Here is a 16,787-nt window from a genome sequence, read left to right on the forward strand (position 1 = left end):
CTTGGGAAGAGAATATATCCTCAAAGGTAGAACAAATAAACAAACAAATAGAACAAAATACACTGACCCAGGTCATGGGAGTCATTTGGAATGCTTGACTACTAAATAGTAAGTTAAAAACACACACTATTGACTTGGACTGCTTGTTCTTGGCTCAAGGGTATGTGACTGTTGAAAGGAAAGGTCAGAAAAAATAGCTGGGTTGATCGCTATGCTTAAGTGATCAAGCTGAAGTCATGCACACTTTCACACCTCCTCCATCTCCTCCTGTCTCTTCTGCTCTTTCTCTTTCAGGTTGGATGGATGAGGACAGTGCCCCTGTGCAGCTGATCTACACCCTGATTGCCGAAACCTGCTCCCCTCACAGCAGCCATTGTTGGCACTCCTGCTTGTATCGAGGAATCAAATCCTCCTTCAGTAGTTTCCTGCCAGCAGGCACTCTTGGAAATCAATCTGGCATCCATATTCTGGTCGAGCTGGAGGATTTGCAGGGAGCAAAGACCTTGGCATTGAACCAGTAAGTACATGATCTTTGGGAGATGGGCCTAGCAGTACAACTTTTGCACTAGAGTTTTGCCGTGTTTGCCCCCAAAATGAAGACTTTGTTGCCTTTGCAAGACACACCATTAACTGGAGAGAGGTTAAATCTGCAGTCATTGTGTTGCTATCTTTGGAATGGTTCCTCTGATGGTGAGAGCGTTACTGTGGCATTAATCTCTTAATGACCTTTCTTACTAATTGTATCAAAGTTTTCTGTTTCCAAGAATGGCTTTTATGCATTGCCAGGGAAGGAGGAATGTTTACAAAGCAGACTTTACAAGTCACACTTACAGCCTAATCCTTACCTTGTTTAGTCAAATGCAGACCCCATTGATCTCAAGCAGCTTTTATTTCTAGGCAACTACATTTAGGACTGCAGCCATAGGTTACCATTCCCTGACTACTTGCTGCAGCATAGTTCCGTTGACGGCCTCATTAAAAACATAGGAAGCTGTCTTATACCAATAGATCATTGGCTCATTTATCTCAGATTTTTCTACACACTGAGTAGCAAGTAGTTGTTCAGGGTTTCAGACAGGAGTCTTTCCCAATCCTAGCTGGAGATGTTGGGGATTGAACCTGGGACCTTTTGCATGCCAAACACATACTCTACCACAGAGCTATGGCCCTTCTACTACTGAGAACATAAGGAAAGCCCTGCTGGATCACACCAAGAGTCCATCTAGTCCAGTATTCTGTTCATCCTGGTTGTGCTTTTTATATTGTATTTTGTATTTGTATTCTTTAACTTGTTGGTTGTTTTATGATGGTTTTAATTTTTGTGAACCGCCCAGAGAGCTTCGGCTGTTGGGCGGTATAAAAATGTAATAAATAAATAAATAAAAATAAATAAAATCCAATGGCCATGGGAAACCCATAAGCAGGACATGAATGCAATAGCACCCTCCCACCCATGTTCCCTACAACTAGTGTCCAGAGGCATAGTGCCTATTGCTTCTGCCCAACAAAGCTATATGAAAATTCCTAAGCATCTTATAGGAATGCAGAAATTAATATGGTGCAACCCCCATGAATCACAGAAGGTTGTATAGAGACTTTTTAAAATAAGGGTTCCAGATTGCAATAACTCCAGGAAAGCAATGGCTTTTTGGTTGAATTATAAAGTAGTTCTGTTAAGCTCTGAGCATGCACCTTGCTCGCTAATGTAGTAGCAGTTGTCAGAGCAGGGGATTACATCAATCAAATGGATGTATTTACATCCATTTGAGAACCACAATGATTTTAACTTGAGTTCACATGTGCTTATTTTGGAGTTCACCAACCATTACTTCTAATCTTAACTATCTGTCTTCCTTCCCTTTCAGAACCTTGACTCTCACCATGCCTGACCTTCCTTCAGGATTTAAGACCATAACCAGCTGGTTGAAAGACAAGAGCCAGTCAGAGCTACATGCTGTGGTACAGCAAGGAAACCCACAGGAGGTGATTCCATACTCCCTGGCTCTCATAAGTCTGCTGAACAAAGTAAGGACTTGGTGGAGAAGAACCCCTTACTTTTTCGCACATGCCAACGTGCATGAACCCTGTTTGAGCAATGCCTTTCCCCCCTCTTTTTTCTGGCTTGGTGCTATGTGCTGCCTTAGGAGACATGACAGCCCCATAAGGGGTTTGTTTCTCTTTTTCAGGACTTGAGAAGAGGGGCTGACATGAAGGAATTGAGGGACCGGATCTCCATCCGCAGCACTGTCACTGCAGCCCTGACCTCCCTGAATATCTCCAGTGTGAAGGATGTTGCTCAGCTCAGCGCAGCGCTGAGGGCATGTGTGGTAGGTCTCCCTTTTACTGGCCCTCAGATCAAGGCCCTGATGGAGGTTGTAATGGTCCCCCTACTCCACCCCCAAATCTGGACTCTCACGCATGAAATGTGCATTGCACATGTGCATGCAACACACACACACACAGAGTCAAAGAAACCTATCCTATGTACAACAATGCAGGGGTTTTTTTTAACCACATACCTTACTGAAACATCATCTTGTGTGCTTTCCTGGAAACAACAGATTTGAACGTTGGCTTCACACATTAACTGTGTGAAGGGGTCTACTTGAGTACAACAAGGGACTGTGGGGCCATGCTTCTGGCCCCACACTAGAAGTCATATGACTTTCCTGGTCCCACCCCCTCGTGTCCACATGTTAAGGGTAAATGTTTGCATAGGGAAAACCTGCACCTCTGCATATAAATGAGACTTTTAAATACGTACATACAGCACATTTATTTGAAGGCGCTTGCTTATTTAAAAGGGTCTGGAATGCCCACCCAGCTGATTTCTGGGCACTGGGCTCTGACTCAGTTCTTTTCTTCCCTCACTATGCTGGCTATGCCTGAGGGGAGTAGTAGGGCAAAGCATCTGAAGGGGCCTCAAGTTGCCCACCCCTGCCTTAAGGTTTAGACAAGGCAACAATATCTCACTTAGAGTGACTGTGAAGCTGGCTTCTCCAGCACCTTGTCCAGGTCACCACTGGAGTCCAGGGCTGTGGAAGCCTTGCCTGCTGCATTCTTTCAGAGAGGGAAGATGGGGTAATTCTGCTGTGGCAAGCAGTGAGCAAGTCCTCTTTCCTCAACATCAGGCATTCCCAGAAGAGCTCAGCCTTGGATCTCGGACCCAGATGCTGGAAGCTGCCGAGAGAATGATCGAAGTGATCAACAGAGAAACAGAAGAGGGTCATGAAACTCCTTTCTCCGCTGGCAAGAGCATCTTGGCAATCCTGGGTTGGTATCATGGGCAGACAGCTGTCACAAGGACAGCGGAAGCAGTCGGTCTATATTAGAGAACCTGGAGCCATGATTCTGTCTCTCTCCCGCTCCCTCTGTAGATTTACCTAGAGCATCTGTAGAAGGGACAGGCTTCCCATCCTGGCTGACCAGCCAGCCATCGATGCCAATTCTTTGAAGTGAAACACCTTGTTGTCATCCTTTCTTTAGAGTATTTTTAAAATGGCACCACAATCCTAAAGTGTTAAGATAGGTAATATAAGACCCCAGGGCCAAAATAAAGATTGCATACGAATGCCTATATAAAACAAAGGGAACTCAATGGCCTTTTATTTTATTTATTTTTATTAAATCATTCAAAAGGCCTCAGAAACAAAGAACATTTCTTTTTCTGATATGTTTTTACAAGAAATTTCTTCTATATTTCTCTTCTCTTACTTTGCTCATTCTTAAGAGGCAGCTGGTCAACCCTCTGTCAGGGATGCTTTAGGGTGGATTCCTGCATTGAGCAGGGGGTTGGACGCGATGGCCTTGTAGGCCCCTTCCAACTCTGCTATTCTATGATTCTATGAAGCCATTGAAAGTAAGAACCCGTGTCACTTTTCATTATCAGTGCAAACAGTTAACTCCAAAATGTCAAATACCTAAATCGTGTTATCACATTACATAGCAACAGTGGACAATGGACAAGACACCAATGCCAAACACTGTTTTTATTTGCTATGTTGGCACACGGATTTCTGGGAACTGTTCACAGAATTTTAGCTTTTTTTCTGACTGGTTTCTATTTATGCACAGAGAAGGAAATGCTGTCTTTCCTGGTAGGCGTAGGCATGTCAGAAAAGACACAATGAAACCCCACATTGAGTGGCCTCTGTGCACAGATAGTTAAGTAAGACTTAAAGGAAATAATGAAAATAGGTATAGGAATGAGTACTTAAAGGCAGGACCAGCCCTACCATTCAGCAGAGTGAGGCAACTGCCTCAGGTGGCATATACCGGGGTGGGGGTGGGGAGGTGCATACCACATAGCATGCCTTGCCCCCTCTAAGCTAGCCTGCTGCCCTCAGGTACAATGGGGGACAACGTCCCATTGCCAATGACGAATTAAAATTTAATTGCCTGCCTGGTCATGAAGTGGGTGGTTACTGTGTGTGTGTGTGTGTGTGTGTGTGTGTCAGCCATACTTTCTTTTGTGTCAGACAGCAAATATTTTAGGCTGGCCCTCTCTAGAGGACTCTGTCCCCTGATATGTATAATGTCATTCTCAGGGAGGATGTTAACTGCTGCAGACACAAGTCTCCACGCAGAGGCGAGCCATCAGCCATCAAGAATACCGGACCTCAGGAGTCAGGTCTCGTCAGCCTTCAATCTCACTCGGGTGCTGATGAAGTCCTTGATGAAGTCCCGTGTGCTGAATGAGGAGGCTCTGTCACTGGCTGTCTCTGAGATCCATGTTCAGGGGAAAAAGGCAGACTCCAGCAACTTACTGTGCATGATCCCCTCTGAGGAGTGTCTCTTCTCCATGCCCAAAACACTTGCGGAGCAGCTGGCGGAGAGTCGGGAAGTTGTACAGGTCACCATGGACCTTGCCATCAACCCTTTCCCGTTCCATTACTACACCAACACCACAATTTCCACCCGTCTTGCATTTCTGGATTTCACCACTCCAGCAGGGGCACCGATCTCAGTTGCCAACTTACCCATGGAGAGATCTATCAGCCTGCGATTGCCAGCCGGGCAGGAGAAGCTGCAGGATTTGCCCCAGACAGTGATGGTCATCCCACCAAAGGAGTCGGTTAACTTTACCGTGACAGTGGCTTCAGGCAGCAATGCCACAAGGACACACATTCATATCACTCTCACTGTGCTGGAGGGTAAGTGCAGAAGGGGAAACTCAGGAAGGGGTGAGGACAGCGGAGAAGGCTTGAGAGTTTGTTTCTTGGCATAGCCCTTGGATGGGCCATGGCTGAGCAACAAGCAAGATGGGGCCCATCCAAAACTATTAAAGATACAGGTTACGTTAAAAGTTTTTAAAGTTGTGTTAGAAGTTTTAAAACTTATGTTAAAAGTTTTAAAGCTTACATATGGGCATAGGCCCTTGTGGCAATGTGCCTAATTAAACTAATAACAAAAACATATTTTAATGTTATGTGTTGTCCTAATGAATTTTGTTGTATTATTAATGTTACAGCCCCCTGAGGAAGGCCTTTGAATAAAATACAGACTGAAACGCATTGGGCTTTGTGAAAATAAACTGTTGTATGATATTCTACAGTTGAGGCTTGACTGAAACTGAAATGTTTCACTTGTGTACACTATTGAATCTATTTTTTGCACATACAAGCCTAGATTTTGGGCCACTGAAGAGGACCTTGTGGTCGAAATGCGTCTGGCCATTAGAAAAAGAGTAGTTTTTGTCAAATCATTGGATGCTTAATTTAGAAATACAAGTGCTCTTTTGTGAAAATATTGACAATTTTAATTCATTTGCTTTGTATTAAATTTTGTACTTTTTATGGTCCTTAACTTAGTTTTTATCACCCTGTTTCTTCTTTTTTCTGACCTTAGGCTCCAGCCAGCAGAAGGAGCCTTCACTTTGTCTTTATGGACATCATGCCCCTTCTCCCAATGAGTTCCACTATACCTTGAAGGAAGAAATAATCTTTTCTAATGCCCTGGAAGAAAGGAGCAGCAGGGAGGTCACCCTCCTAATCTCACCTTTGTAAGTGTTTGTCCACCCAGGCAATCTTCTCCAGCAGTTCCCAGTTCCTTGGGCTCTAATCACTTTGAAGTTTTCAACAGGGCCCAAGTGGGAATCCCTGTGAAGCACAGGTAAAAGCCTACCCATAATATTGTCACCTCTCTACTGCAGAGAGATTCTTGCTGAGCACAGGGTGGAATATAATATTGACTGCAAGGGCTAGACCATGTCTGAGCAGATATAACCCTGGGATTTCTTCTAAGGACACAGAGACATATCTTCATTGGTTCAGTGTCCTCCCCTGTAGTCAAAACCTGGCTGCAGAAATGATTTACATTGTCCATACTTTTGACAGTGCAGCAATTAGTAGGGCCTACATATACTTAATGGATAGGTGACATTACTGTGCATTTGTTACTTGTGCTAAATACAAGCTAATTCCATAGCTATTAACCTCTTCCACCAGCTACCACCTCAATGAGACTCATCAGGAATATTATGTCAACATCACCAGTCACTTCTGCTGCTCTGCTATCAGCGCCCGCATCTCCGTGTTTGCCAGTCTTTGCCAGTACTTCCATTTTCCTAGCATGCAGTGGAGCATAGAGGGAGTGACCCCAACAGCCACCACCAGCCCCAAGGAGATTGGGTGCCTGACTGAGCATCTCAGCATCTTTGGGGCTAGTCTCTTTCTGCCTCCTCACAGTGTTGTCTTCCTGCCACCGGTGAGTCAAGAGCTTCTGTTTTCAGTTAGGCAAGTAGAAGGAAAGTGACCGGGGGTAAGTTTTCTATCAGCCACTGAACATCACTCTGCTAACATTAACCTGTTAAATGGTTTGGGGGCAGGTTTATCTGAAAGACCGCTTCCTCCCATATGAACCTGCCTGTCATTTATTATCTTCTTTGGAGTTTGAAGGGAACATGGGACAGGGCCTTTTCTGTGGTGGCACCCTGATTTCCATTATCTCAAGGGAAAAAAATTCTGGCCTTGAGGCATGATAAAACTATTGCTCTTCCTATCATGTCATTTCAATTGCCTTAAAACAAATGGAATGCAAATATTTACTAGTGTTAAGGGACAATATACTACTGTATATTGCCCCTTAACACCAGTTCTTAGCATATTTTAGGCTGGGAATGAGGTTGCTGGATGGGAAAGAAGCTTCATATATTCAACTGTAATGTCAGCTGGGCAAAGGATGGACTTGAGGAAGGTGGGGTATGGTAGGACTTTGTGTGTTCCTTCTGCTGAATCATGTGGTGTGTAAATGCAATAAGTAAACATGGAATGCACTACAAAAGCACAATCAACTGAACCACCCACAAACATAACCCTTTGTGTGACTCTCTTCTATATTTGACTTTAGTCTGGTCAGGAATTAAAATGCTGGCCACCACTACATCTTGCTAGGTTTTCCACTGGTGCCTTGTTGGTTAGGTAGACTGTGATGGAACCTCTCCCTTAGCCTGCCACCCACCCAGCCCCATCAATCCTGGTCTGTGTTCTGTTTTCAGAAGAAGCATTCTTGGCAGAGCCCGTTGGCACTGATCACCTGCTGCATTCTCTTCTCCATCTACTTGGGGGTCGCACTGATATCCCATAAGATGGATGACATTGACATCACTCAAGTGGGGATTATCCCTCGGTGTGGCCAGCCTGGACGGTACAAGTATTGGGTGATGGTGAAGACTGGTTGGAAAAGAGGCTCAGGTATAGGGAGCTGTGATGTTGCCTGGCAGTCCAACTCACAATTTAAGATGCTTCCACACTCACCCTTGCTCCACCTCAATATTAACACCTTTTCCTTACTGCTAAAAATCCAGTTGACCTTTCTCGCAAATTGTTGCATTCTTCTTCTTCTCCCACCCCCACCCCCGAGATGTCATCCTGTTTTGTTTTATTGCTGAGTTGATGATTGTTGCAGAAATGTAGAGATGTGGAGAAATCATGTGAGATCTGAAATGATGTAATGCTGTTTTGGAGATGTGGTTTGGAACATGGTCAGTGATGGTATGATGAATAGCCATGGGTGGATGGCTCTCTTCATTTACCTGCCCCAGTGCCCCACTCCTCCATGTTTACCAGCTGTACAATGGCATCCTTCTGCCTTTTCTCCTGGAGAAACCCCCTCATCAATTTCACGTCATTTTGCCTTGAAACTGTTGGACTTCCCGCAGAAGTGAAGGAAGGAAGCATTGTCAATTTCATACACAGGAAAGAAGGGTGGTTATTTCAAGGATGGTCCATGTGCGTGTTTGCACACGCACAACACTTTTGGAATAATTGGGCTTCATGTTTGTGGATCCCTTTAGTCAGCAGGTAGATTTACTTTATACATGAAGGATAATGAGATCTTTGAGTAGGTTATTCTCCTTAGCATTTGTGACATCACTACTGGAAGTAAGGTCATCACACATGTATGGCTCCTGAGTTCGAAAGTAGCATCCTGAGGCTAGAAGATTTTGAAGGCAATGTTGTGCTTTGAAAACAGAGTTGACTTCCCACTCACTCTTTTCCAGAAATGACCTGAGCATGGCATTTTGCTGTATCAGTGCAATGGCCACATGGATTCATATGAGAAGAGGCCTTTGGGCTGCAACACCAAGTTGCTGGCAAAAGGGATGGAGGGCCCAGAGACAGAGCCCTTGAGAATGTGGGGTGGTTTAGGGCATTCAGCTATATGCCTAGAAGCTTCCCTTTTTCCTAGAGGGTTGATAGAGAGGGCTTGGAGTTTTTGCCCACCTGCCTTCATTTGCCCCAAGGAGCTACCATTAGACAGGCAGGAACCACTGTCCCAATAGATCCTAACACAGAGTTAGCACCCTTGGGTCAATGCTTCTTGATGGGGACCAAGTCGCCAAAATCTATGAGACCTCACTCTTGGGTAGGGTTGTTGGTGTTTTGATTGGAGAGTTTACCTTACGTATACTACCTTACACTACCTCACACATCTCTTTAAGGTACCTCAGCCCATATAGGGATCAGCTTGTACGGGCTGAACAAAAGTGGTTCTCGCCACTTGGACAAAGCCTGGGCCTTCCAGAGAAACAGCAGGGATATTTTCCAAGTCGAAACCGATGTGAACCTAGGAGAGATTTGGAAGATCCGCATCTGGCATGATAACACTGGTATGACCCATAATTGAGGATCTTTGTTTACTGCAAGCAACAAGCCAAGTGCCCGCAGTCCAGAAGGCTTAGTCTTGCACATTTGCTGTGAAAAAAATAAACCATGTAACATATCCAACTACAGCTAGCCAGGCACCTTTGGGTGCCCACAGGAAGGGCATGATAGTGCTGGCCTTCACCAGTTGTTTTGTCCCCAGCATCTGACATCCTGCCTCAGTTAGCTGTCATATTAATTATTGATAGACCTATTCTCCTTGTATTTGTCAAACCCTTAAAAGGGGAAGTGTCTGATTGTTGCCATCACCAAATCTTGCATTTGTGGTTTCCGTAGCCTGATTACACAATGTTTAAAGTAGTGTCTTCTGTCATTGTCCGTCCTGAACCACTACCATTCAGCTAGCTATTTTGGAGATGTTCACTTCACTTTCCATTTTTATGACCAGGTCTGGACCCTTCTTGGTACCTGCAGCATGTTATTGTTTGGGATAAGCAGACGGACAATATGTACTTCTTCCTAGTAGAGGACTGGCTGTCTGTGGAAAATGAAAAGAATGAAGGAATGGTGGAAAAGGAGGTCCTGGCAGCATGTGAGTTGTAGCCTGATGGAATCATGACTTGAGAGCTGCAGTTATAATTGGTACTGTTAATTATGAGAACCCCACTACTAACATAGGATTAGAAACTTGCACCTTAAAATTGGTAGGTTAGTTCAAATAAATATGTGAGATCCAGTCCCAGCCCTAGCCTTCTTGGACCTCTTTGCCACCTTAGAGTTGCCAGGCTAAAATGCTATAGTGACTGTAGACATAGCATTCATCTCCTTCTGACCTCAAGCACTGTCCAGTTTCTTCAGAGAAGGGCAACTCTCAGCATCCTGCACCCATGAGCAGCTGGTAGATCCCATTGGGGGAATGACATCTGTTTTGGCCCACCCACTCCCCTAGCTGCAGGTTTATCTGATGGCAGTGGCTGGGTCTAGAAAACCACCCTCCATTTTAAATTTCCCACAGTGCTCCAGGGCATCTAATGTAGCATCACTCCAGGGCTTTGTAGGAAATTTAAATGGTGGACAGACTTCAGTCCCAGATGCTTCTGCAAGGTAAGCCCTTGGCTGGTCAGAGAATCAACTGGCGGGGGGCATCAGGAGGCACCTTGCCAGGGCTTCCCTAAAACCTGGAGCCAGCTCTGCTTTACAGCACCCTCTCGTAAGTGGCTTCTCTCCTCACTTCTTTGACTCTTGTTTCTCTTAGGTACCTCTTTCTCATTCCATTGGCATCTTTCCTTCTGTTACCTAGAATCTTGTTGCTTCCCTTCATCTAGTCTTCAGTCTGCTCCAGAAAGCTATTCCTGTCCCTAAGATTTGTGTGAGGGCCAGAGGGCCTAGTCAAATTTTCTACACAAGATATTTATCATGCACTCATCATTCCCTACTCACAGTTGTTTAATGGTTCTATAGATGACATGACCCTCAAGTGTCGCATCTGTGTCTAACGAGTACTTTCATGGAGTCTTTTTAGAGCAGGGAAAATGCAGCATCTAATTGTGAAATTTCACTTGTGTATTTGCGCAGTTCTGCTATACTACAGTGCCACCTAGAGGTTATGTAATGGAAAAGCAGGAAAGAAAACACTCTTCATGTAGCATCTCTAAACAAACTATTTATAGCACGTTTGTTTCTGACCACTCATGGAAGTTTCTGGGTCAATTAAATGACATTGTAAACGAAAAGAACATTTCTCGTAATTCCCCCCACCCCATTCTGTTTTTTAAAAAAATTAAAGATAATTTATTTTATTTATTTATTTAATTACATTTATATACCGCCCCACAGCCGAAGCTCTCTGGGCGGTTTACAACATTTAAAAATAGTAAACATTAAAAGTATACAATTTAAAAACACACACACACACACACACACACACACACATAAAAACAGTATAAAAACAACAGTATCCATTTAAAAACAACAATTGTGGGGTCCATTAAAAACAAACTTAACGTTGTTAAATGCTGTTAAAATGCTGTTAAAAATGCCTGGGAGAAGAGAAAAGTCTTGACCTGGCGCCGAAAAGATAACAATGTTGGCGCCAGGCGAGCCTCATCGGGGAGATCATTCCACAGTCGGGGGGCCACCACTGAAAAGGCCCTCTCCCTTGTTGCCATCCTCCGAGCTTCCCTTGGAGTAAGCACTCGGAGGAGGACCTTAGATGTTGAGCGCAGTGTACGGGTAGGTTCATGTTGGGAGAGGCGTTCCATCAGGTATTGTGGTCCCAAGCCATGGAACAAGATAAGCTGGAATAAACCCTTAATGGCATGAAATCGGCAGCGTGTAAATTTGGCATTGCACTATGAAGTTGCCAAAGAAGGACTTTAAACAGAAGGCGAAGAGGGTAAAATGCCTCCCTGCAACAAAGGGAGGCAGATCCGATCCCCATGTCTCTACTCAGAAGTAAGTCCCATTGTGTTCAATGTGGCTTACTCCCAAGTAACTGTGCCGAGGGTTGCAAACTTACAGCACAATCTTATTTCTACTCAGATGTAAGTTCTGGCTTTCCTGGAGGCTGCAAGGAAACAGATGAAAACAAGACAACAACCCTCCACTCCTTTGCACACATGCCAGGGAAGGAGGGAGGTGCTCTCTCGATTCAGCTGTGTCTGCCATTTAAAGGAACTTCTGCCTTGTCGCCCCTCTCCTCCCGTGTAATTCCATTCATAACAATCGTGCCAAAGACCCAGGAAGCACAACAGTGCCAAGTAAACAATGGGATTTCCCTTACTGTAGAGAGGCTCTGGATTTCAATTATATTACAAAACCAGAAGTAGATACAATGGATGAACAGCCAGGCTGTCATTCCAGTTGAGCGAATTGGCATCAGAAGCCAATTTTTACCTAAGGGAACTTTTACCTAAGGGAAAAATAGAAATAAAAAAGGGGTTCCAGGTTGATCTTGACCTTCAGTGAAGTGTGCAAAATTGAACAGGGAGCTAAGCTCAGTTGGCCTTTAACCAGAGTTCAGGGATTCTAGTTTGCAATGGATGCTATGTGTAAACATTGGGTGGAGGTTCCTACCCTTAACATCTATAAATAACTGCTAATGTATTTATCAATAGTGCTGGTGCTTCATGAGGTCAGAGGATGGCAAGTGCAAACTACAGCCTCAGCTTAGCCAGCCTTCAGGTACAAAATGGGGATCCTAGAGTTAAGGCATACCTCAAAACAATAGTGCTGCTGAGCTCCTCAGTAACAGGTCCCAATCTTTAAAACATCCTGATTTCTCACCATTTGGTTTTCTCCCGACGTTCTAGTATGATTGGATAAATATTGTCATAAACATTTCACATTTCCCTGAAAGCTAGGAAAAATTGCTTCTGATAGAAATGTAGGTTCTAGTTAAAATTAGAATCATACAATAGTAGCGTTTGAAGGCGCCTATAAGGCTATCGAGTCCAACCCCCTGCTCAATGCAGGAATCCTCCTTAAAACATACATGACAGATGGTTGTCCAGCTATATCTTGAATACCTCTAGTGTGGGAGAGCCCACGACCTCCCTAGGTTATTGGTTCTAGGGATGTGCTCCGCTCCGATTAGGAGCGTAGAAGCAGTAGCGGATTGGCCTGCTCCGCCTTACCCAGAGGCGGAGTAGGAGCGGACCGTGGACCCCCTAGAAGCAAGGCGAAGAGAAGCGACCATTTTTTGGAGCTCCGAGTTCAGGCGGAGCGCTCCGGTCGCCATCTTGAAAACATTTCGCCATAGGATTGCATTGCGGCAAATAATCGTGCATAACTACGTTGTTTTTGAAGCTATCGCTCTGGAAATTCTTGTGCTCAGAGAGTCGTGGATGGGGGTCATTTTGAGACCACTCTCACCTCTCTGCGTTGTCCGTGTCGCGTGCTATTTTTTTTGAAAATTGGGTCAACCGCGCGGCTCAAACTGCGTTTCGGCTTTTCGCCCATAGGATTGCATTGAGGGAAAGAATCGGGGATAACTGGGGGGGGGTTTAAGCTATCATTCTGAAAATTCTTGTGCACAGAGAGTCGTGGATGGGGGTCATTTTGAGACTACTCTCAACTTTCTGCGTGCTGTGGTTCACGTGCAATGTTTTTGTGAAAATCGGGTCAACCGCACGGCTCAATCTGCGTTTTCGGCTTTTCGCCCATAGGATTGCATTGAGGGAAAGAATCGGGGATAACTGGGGGGGGTTTAAGCTATCATTCTGAAAATTCTTGTGCACAGAGAGTCGTGGATGGGGGTCATTTTGAGACCACTCTCAACTTTCTGCATCGTACGGGTCGCGGGGTAGAAGTTTTTAAAAAATCGGCGGGAAAAATACCTTTTTCAAAGGGCTGAGGGGCAGAGTCAGCTCCCGGTCATGATGATCCCAAAGTTGGAGGAGGGCATAGGCAAAACAGGTAACTTGGGATTCTGGGAAACTTCTCTTTCTTCATCTGAACGGGCTTTTCCCCATGTTTTTTAACACAGTAGCCCCACCAAATGCACAAACACAACCTGAAATCATATACTAAGCCAAGAATAAGAGATAGAAACACAGCACTGCTCCCCACCCTAACCTTGGTGAACAACTGAATCGATGTGGTGCAAGGGGATGAGCTCCCCTAGGGCATCTCATCGTGGACGTGCCCCCACTCTCTCCTGCACTGGAAGGCCATAGAGCCTTCCAAAGAGAGTAAAACGGTGGAGCAATGCCTATCATGAGTTGAAGTGAATGGTCACTTTTCAGTGGTGGAGCAATGCCTGTTCTGAGTCGAAGTGAGCGTTTTACTTCTTCTCGGAGCTGTTGGTGGCTGTCAGTGTCTTGAACTGGCAGCTACTTCCCCCTCCCCCGGGCACGTCCCCCTATTGCTGGTAAAAGACAGATATAGCCTTTTTAAAAAAATTCTTCTTGCTGTTTATTGAGCAACACTGCTGCTTTTAATTCCACCCCTCCTTTGTTTATTTATTGATTTATTCCATTTTATATGCATTACTGGCTTATCCTTGGCTCACTTCCTTATGCCCCCAGAAATGCCAGCTGCATGCCTGCCTGCCTTCCCTCCCTCCTCCCCTGCCCACCTCGCAGGGATGTTGTGTGTGGGGTGCCCGATTTTCAAAAATTCGCCAAAAATCAGGGGATGATGGGATTGCTTTGAAACTTGGCATGCGTGTGTATATCCCCATGAGGTGTCATGGTGCCAAACATGAGGTTTCTAACTTGAACAGAAAAAAAGTTGTATAATTTTTTAGCTTTCAATGCAAGCCTATGGGGGGGGGAAACGGAGCTCCGGATCCGGATCCGGAGCTCCGGGCGGAGTGGAGCGGAAGTGGGCGGAGCGGGGGCGGGGCGGAGCGGCCCGATCCGGAAAATGGCGGATCTGCAAGTGAAGCGGAGCGGGGGGTCCGTGCACACCCCTAATTGGTTCTATTGTCGTACTGTTCTAACAGTCAGGAAGTTCTTCCTGATGTCCAGCTGGAATCTGGCTTCCTGTAACTTGAGCCCATTAGTCCATTTCCTGCACTCTGGGATGATTGAGAAGAGATCCTGGCCCTCCTCTGTGTGACAACCTTTCAAGTATTTGAAGAGTGCTATCATGTCTCCCCTCAGTCTTCTCTTCTCAAGGCTAAACATGCCCAGTTCTTTCAGTCTTTCCTCATAGGGCTTTGTTTCCAGATCCTTAATCATCCTCCTTGCCCTCCTCTGAACATGCTCCAGCTTGTCTGCGTCCTTCTTGAAGACATTTAGACATTTAATGAAACAAACTCTTTTCATGATGTTGATGTTGTGCAGACTTTATACTGTTAGTTTTACCCTACCCTGTGCCTGTTTGCATTCTCTTCCCCTCCTTATTGTTTTACTAGGATTTTATTAGATTGTAAGCCTATGTGGCAGAGTCTTGCTATTTACTGTTTTACTCTGTACAGCACCATGTACATTGATGGTGCTATATAAATAAATAAATAAATAAATAATAATAATAATAATAATAATAATAATAATAATAATAATAATAATAATAAAAATAATTCCAGGCATTACTTTTTAGAAGAAAGTTTCCATGAGAAACATCTTGACTTCACATTTTGCAGGCAATGTTCTTAAATGTATATCACCTTGTATATATGTAAAGTCCCACACATCGCAAACAACTTAACTGGTTCCATAAAATAGACATGAGTCCATGAACGAAATAATTATGAGGATTGGTGATATTGATTGGAGGAAATCAGAATAGCTAAGCAAGATGCTTCTGGTAACAACAAGGAGGAAGAGGAAAAAGTGATCATGGCTATTTTGATTTTCAGGTCCACAGGAACTGAGACGCTTTTCCCGAATTTTCCCTGCCCAGATGCGCCTTGGGTTTTCTGACTGGCACTTGTGGCTTTCCATTTGGAGTCGTCCTCCTAGTAGCCGCTTTACCCGGGTGCAGAGGCTCACTTGCTGCATGCTCATGGTGAACCTCTTCTTAGCCACATGTGCCATCTGGTATGGTGCCGTTGGAGTTAAGGGTCACAGGTGAGGCTCTTGCTCACAGGAGCGCCTGGGAGAGCAAGGGAGGGGATGTGCAAAAAGTGCAAGCAGAAGGTAAGCATGAGCTCAGCGGAATGTTGCTGAAGGGAGTTTGGCTCTGAGGCTCTGATGGATGCGGAAGCAAACAGCACTTCAGGAGCTCCCTGTCCAACTGCTGCGCGCATATCTGATTTCTGTGTGCTCTAAAACCTGCATCCTCAAAAAGCCCCCGTGAGGCTGAGTTTCACATCCTTTGTTGACTGCCTTTAAGTTTGAGGATTAGTTATCAAATGGCTCCATCTACGTCTTTCTCCTACAGCAATCCTGTTGGAAGCCAGGCTTCTGTGACGGCAGAGAGCATTGTGGTCGGAGTCATTGCAGCGGTAGTGGTTTATCCACTACAACTTCTTTTCTGCTTCTGCTTCAGGAAAACACGCAGCAAGGTACACATTTCCACCAAGTGCAGCTTCTGCAGAACCTCCCTCAAATCACAAAAGTGGCAAGGAGAGAAAGCTAGCCAGCCAGCAAGGAAGGGAAGCCGCAGAAAGCACACATAACCGCTCAATATAAGAAGAGGAAGAATGTAACAGTAAACAAATAAGTATACAGCTATAGCAGCATTGCACAGTATGCCGCATCATTGAAAACAAGTTTACCCCCAAATATATGCTAAAGTTACTAAAAAGTAAGCCCAGTATAATAAACTGCAGAAGAAAATGACCCACCTCAGTCCTTACTTCATTCATGATTCCTTTAGTTGTGAAACGGATAGGAAATTGTGAACGTTTCTTCTGACAATAAGCAAACAAATGTTCAATGGGGTATCAATATTGTGTTGCAAAACCACAAACCAGGGATGACGAGAGTGTGATAAAACGCTGGTATGTTGGAGCTCTTTGAGTTTTAAATGGGTGATGAAACAGGAATCCTCTTGAGCATTTGGTTAGACAGGGTTGGGTGTGTGACCAGTTCCCCTGTTTCCAACAGGTTGCTATGGAAGATCCTGACCCACCTGCTCAGGACTCCCAGACAGTGGAGGTGGAGGTGTCCCTTGATTATTCTAATCTGGGTAGCTCTTCGTTCTTATCTATCCCTGGAAGAATGGAGTCACTTATGGATGTGAGTTCTGTTGGCAGTGTGAGTAAAGCTATTCTGTGGGCCTGACCATAAAAAG

General features: G+C 44.8%; 1 protein-coding gene across 1 annotated transcript in view; it reads left to right on the forward strand.

Moving 5' to 3' along the window:
• Nucleotides 1-16,787, forward strand: part of LOC134395338 (polycystin-1-like) — a 30,600-nt gene that overhangs the window by 11,189 nt on the left and 2,624 nt on the right. The window contains exons 8-20 of the mRNA XM_063121499.1: nucleotides 295-517; nucleotides 1,866-2,025; nucleotides 2,187-2,327; nucleotides 3,132-3,273; nucleotides 4,548-5,153; nucleotides 5,848-6,001; nucleotides 6,447-6,705; nucleotides 7,496-7,691; nucleotides 8,942-9,109; nucleotides 9,553-9,696; nucleotides 15,409-15,619; nucleotides 15,933-16,056; nucleotides 16,601-16,732. Coding sequence (XP_062977569.1) covers nucleotides 295-517; nucleotides 1,866-2,025; nucleotides 2,187-2,327; nucleotides 3,132-3,273; nucleotides 4,548-5,153; nucleotides 5,848-6,001; nucleotides 6,447-6,705; nucleotides 7,496-7,691; nucleotides 8,942-9,109; nucleotides 9,553-9,696; nucleotides 15,409-15,619; nucleotides 15,933-16,056; nucleotides 16,601-16,732 — 2,660 coding nt within the window. The remainder of the gene's footprint in view (nucleotides 1-294; nucleotides 518-1,865; nucleotides 2,026-2,186; nucleotides 2,328-3,131; nucleotides 3,274-4,547; nucleotides 5,154-5,847; nucleotides 6,002-6,446; nucleotides 6,706-7,495; nucleotides 7,692-8,941; nucleotides 9,110-9,552; nucleotides 9,697-15,408; nucleotides 15,620-15,932; nucleotides 16,057-16,600; nucleotides 16,733-16,787) is intronic.

The sequence above is a fragment of the Elgaria multicarinata genome, chromosome 3, assembly GCF_023053635.1.
Source record: "Elgaria multicarinata webbii isolate HBS135686 ecotype San Diego chromosome 3, rElgMul1.1.pri, whole genome shotgun sequence".
NCBI classification, from domain to species: domain Eukaryota; kingdom Metazoa; phylum Chordata; class Lepidosauria; order Squamata; family Anguidae; genus Elgaria; species Elgaria multicarinata.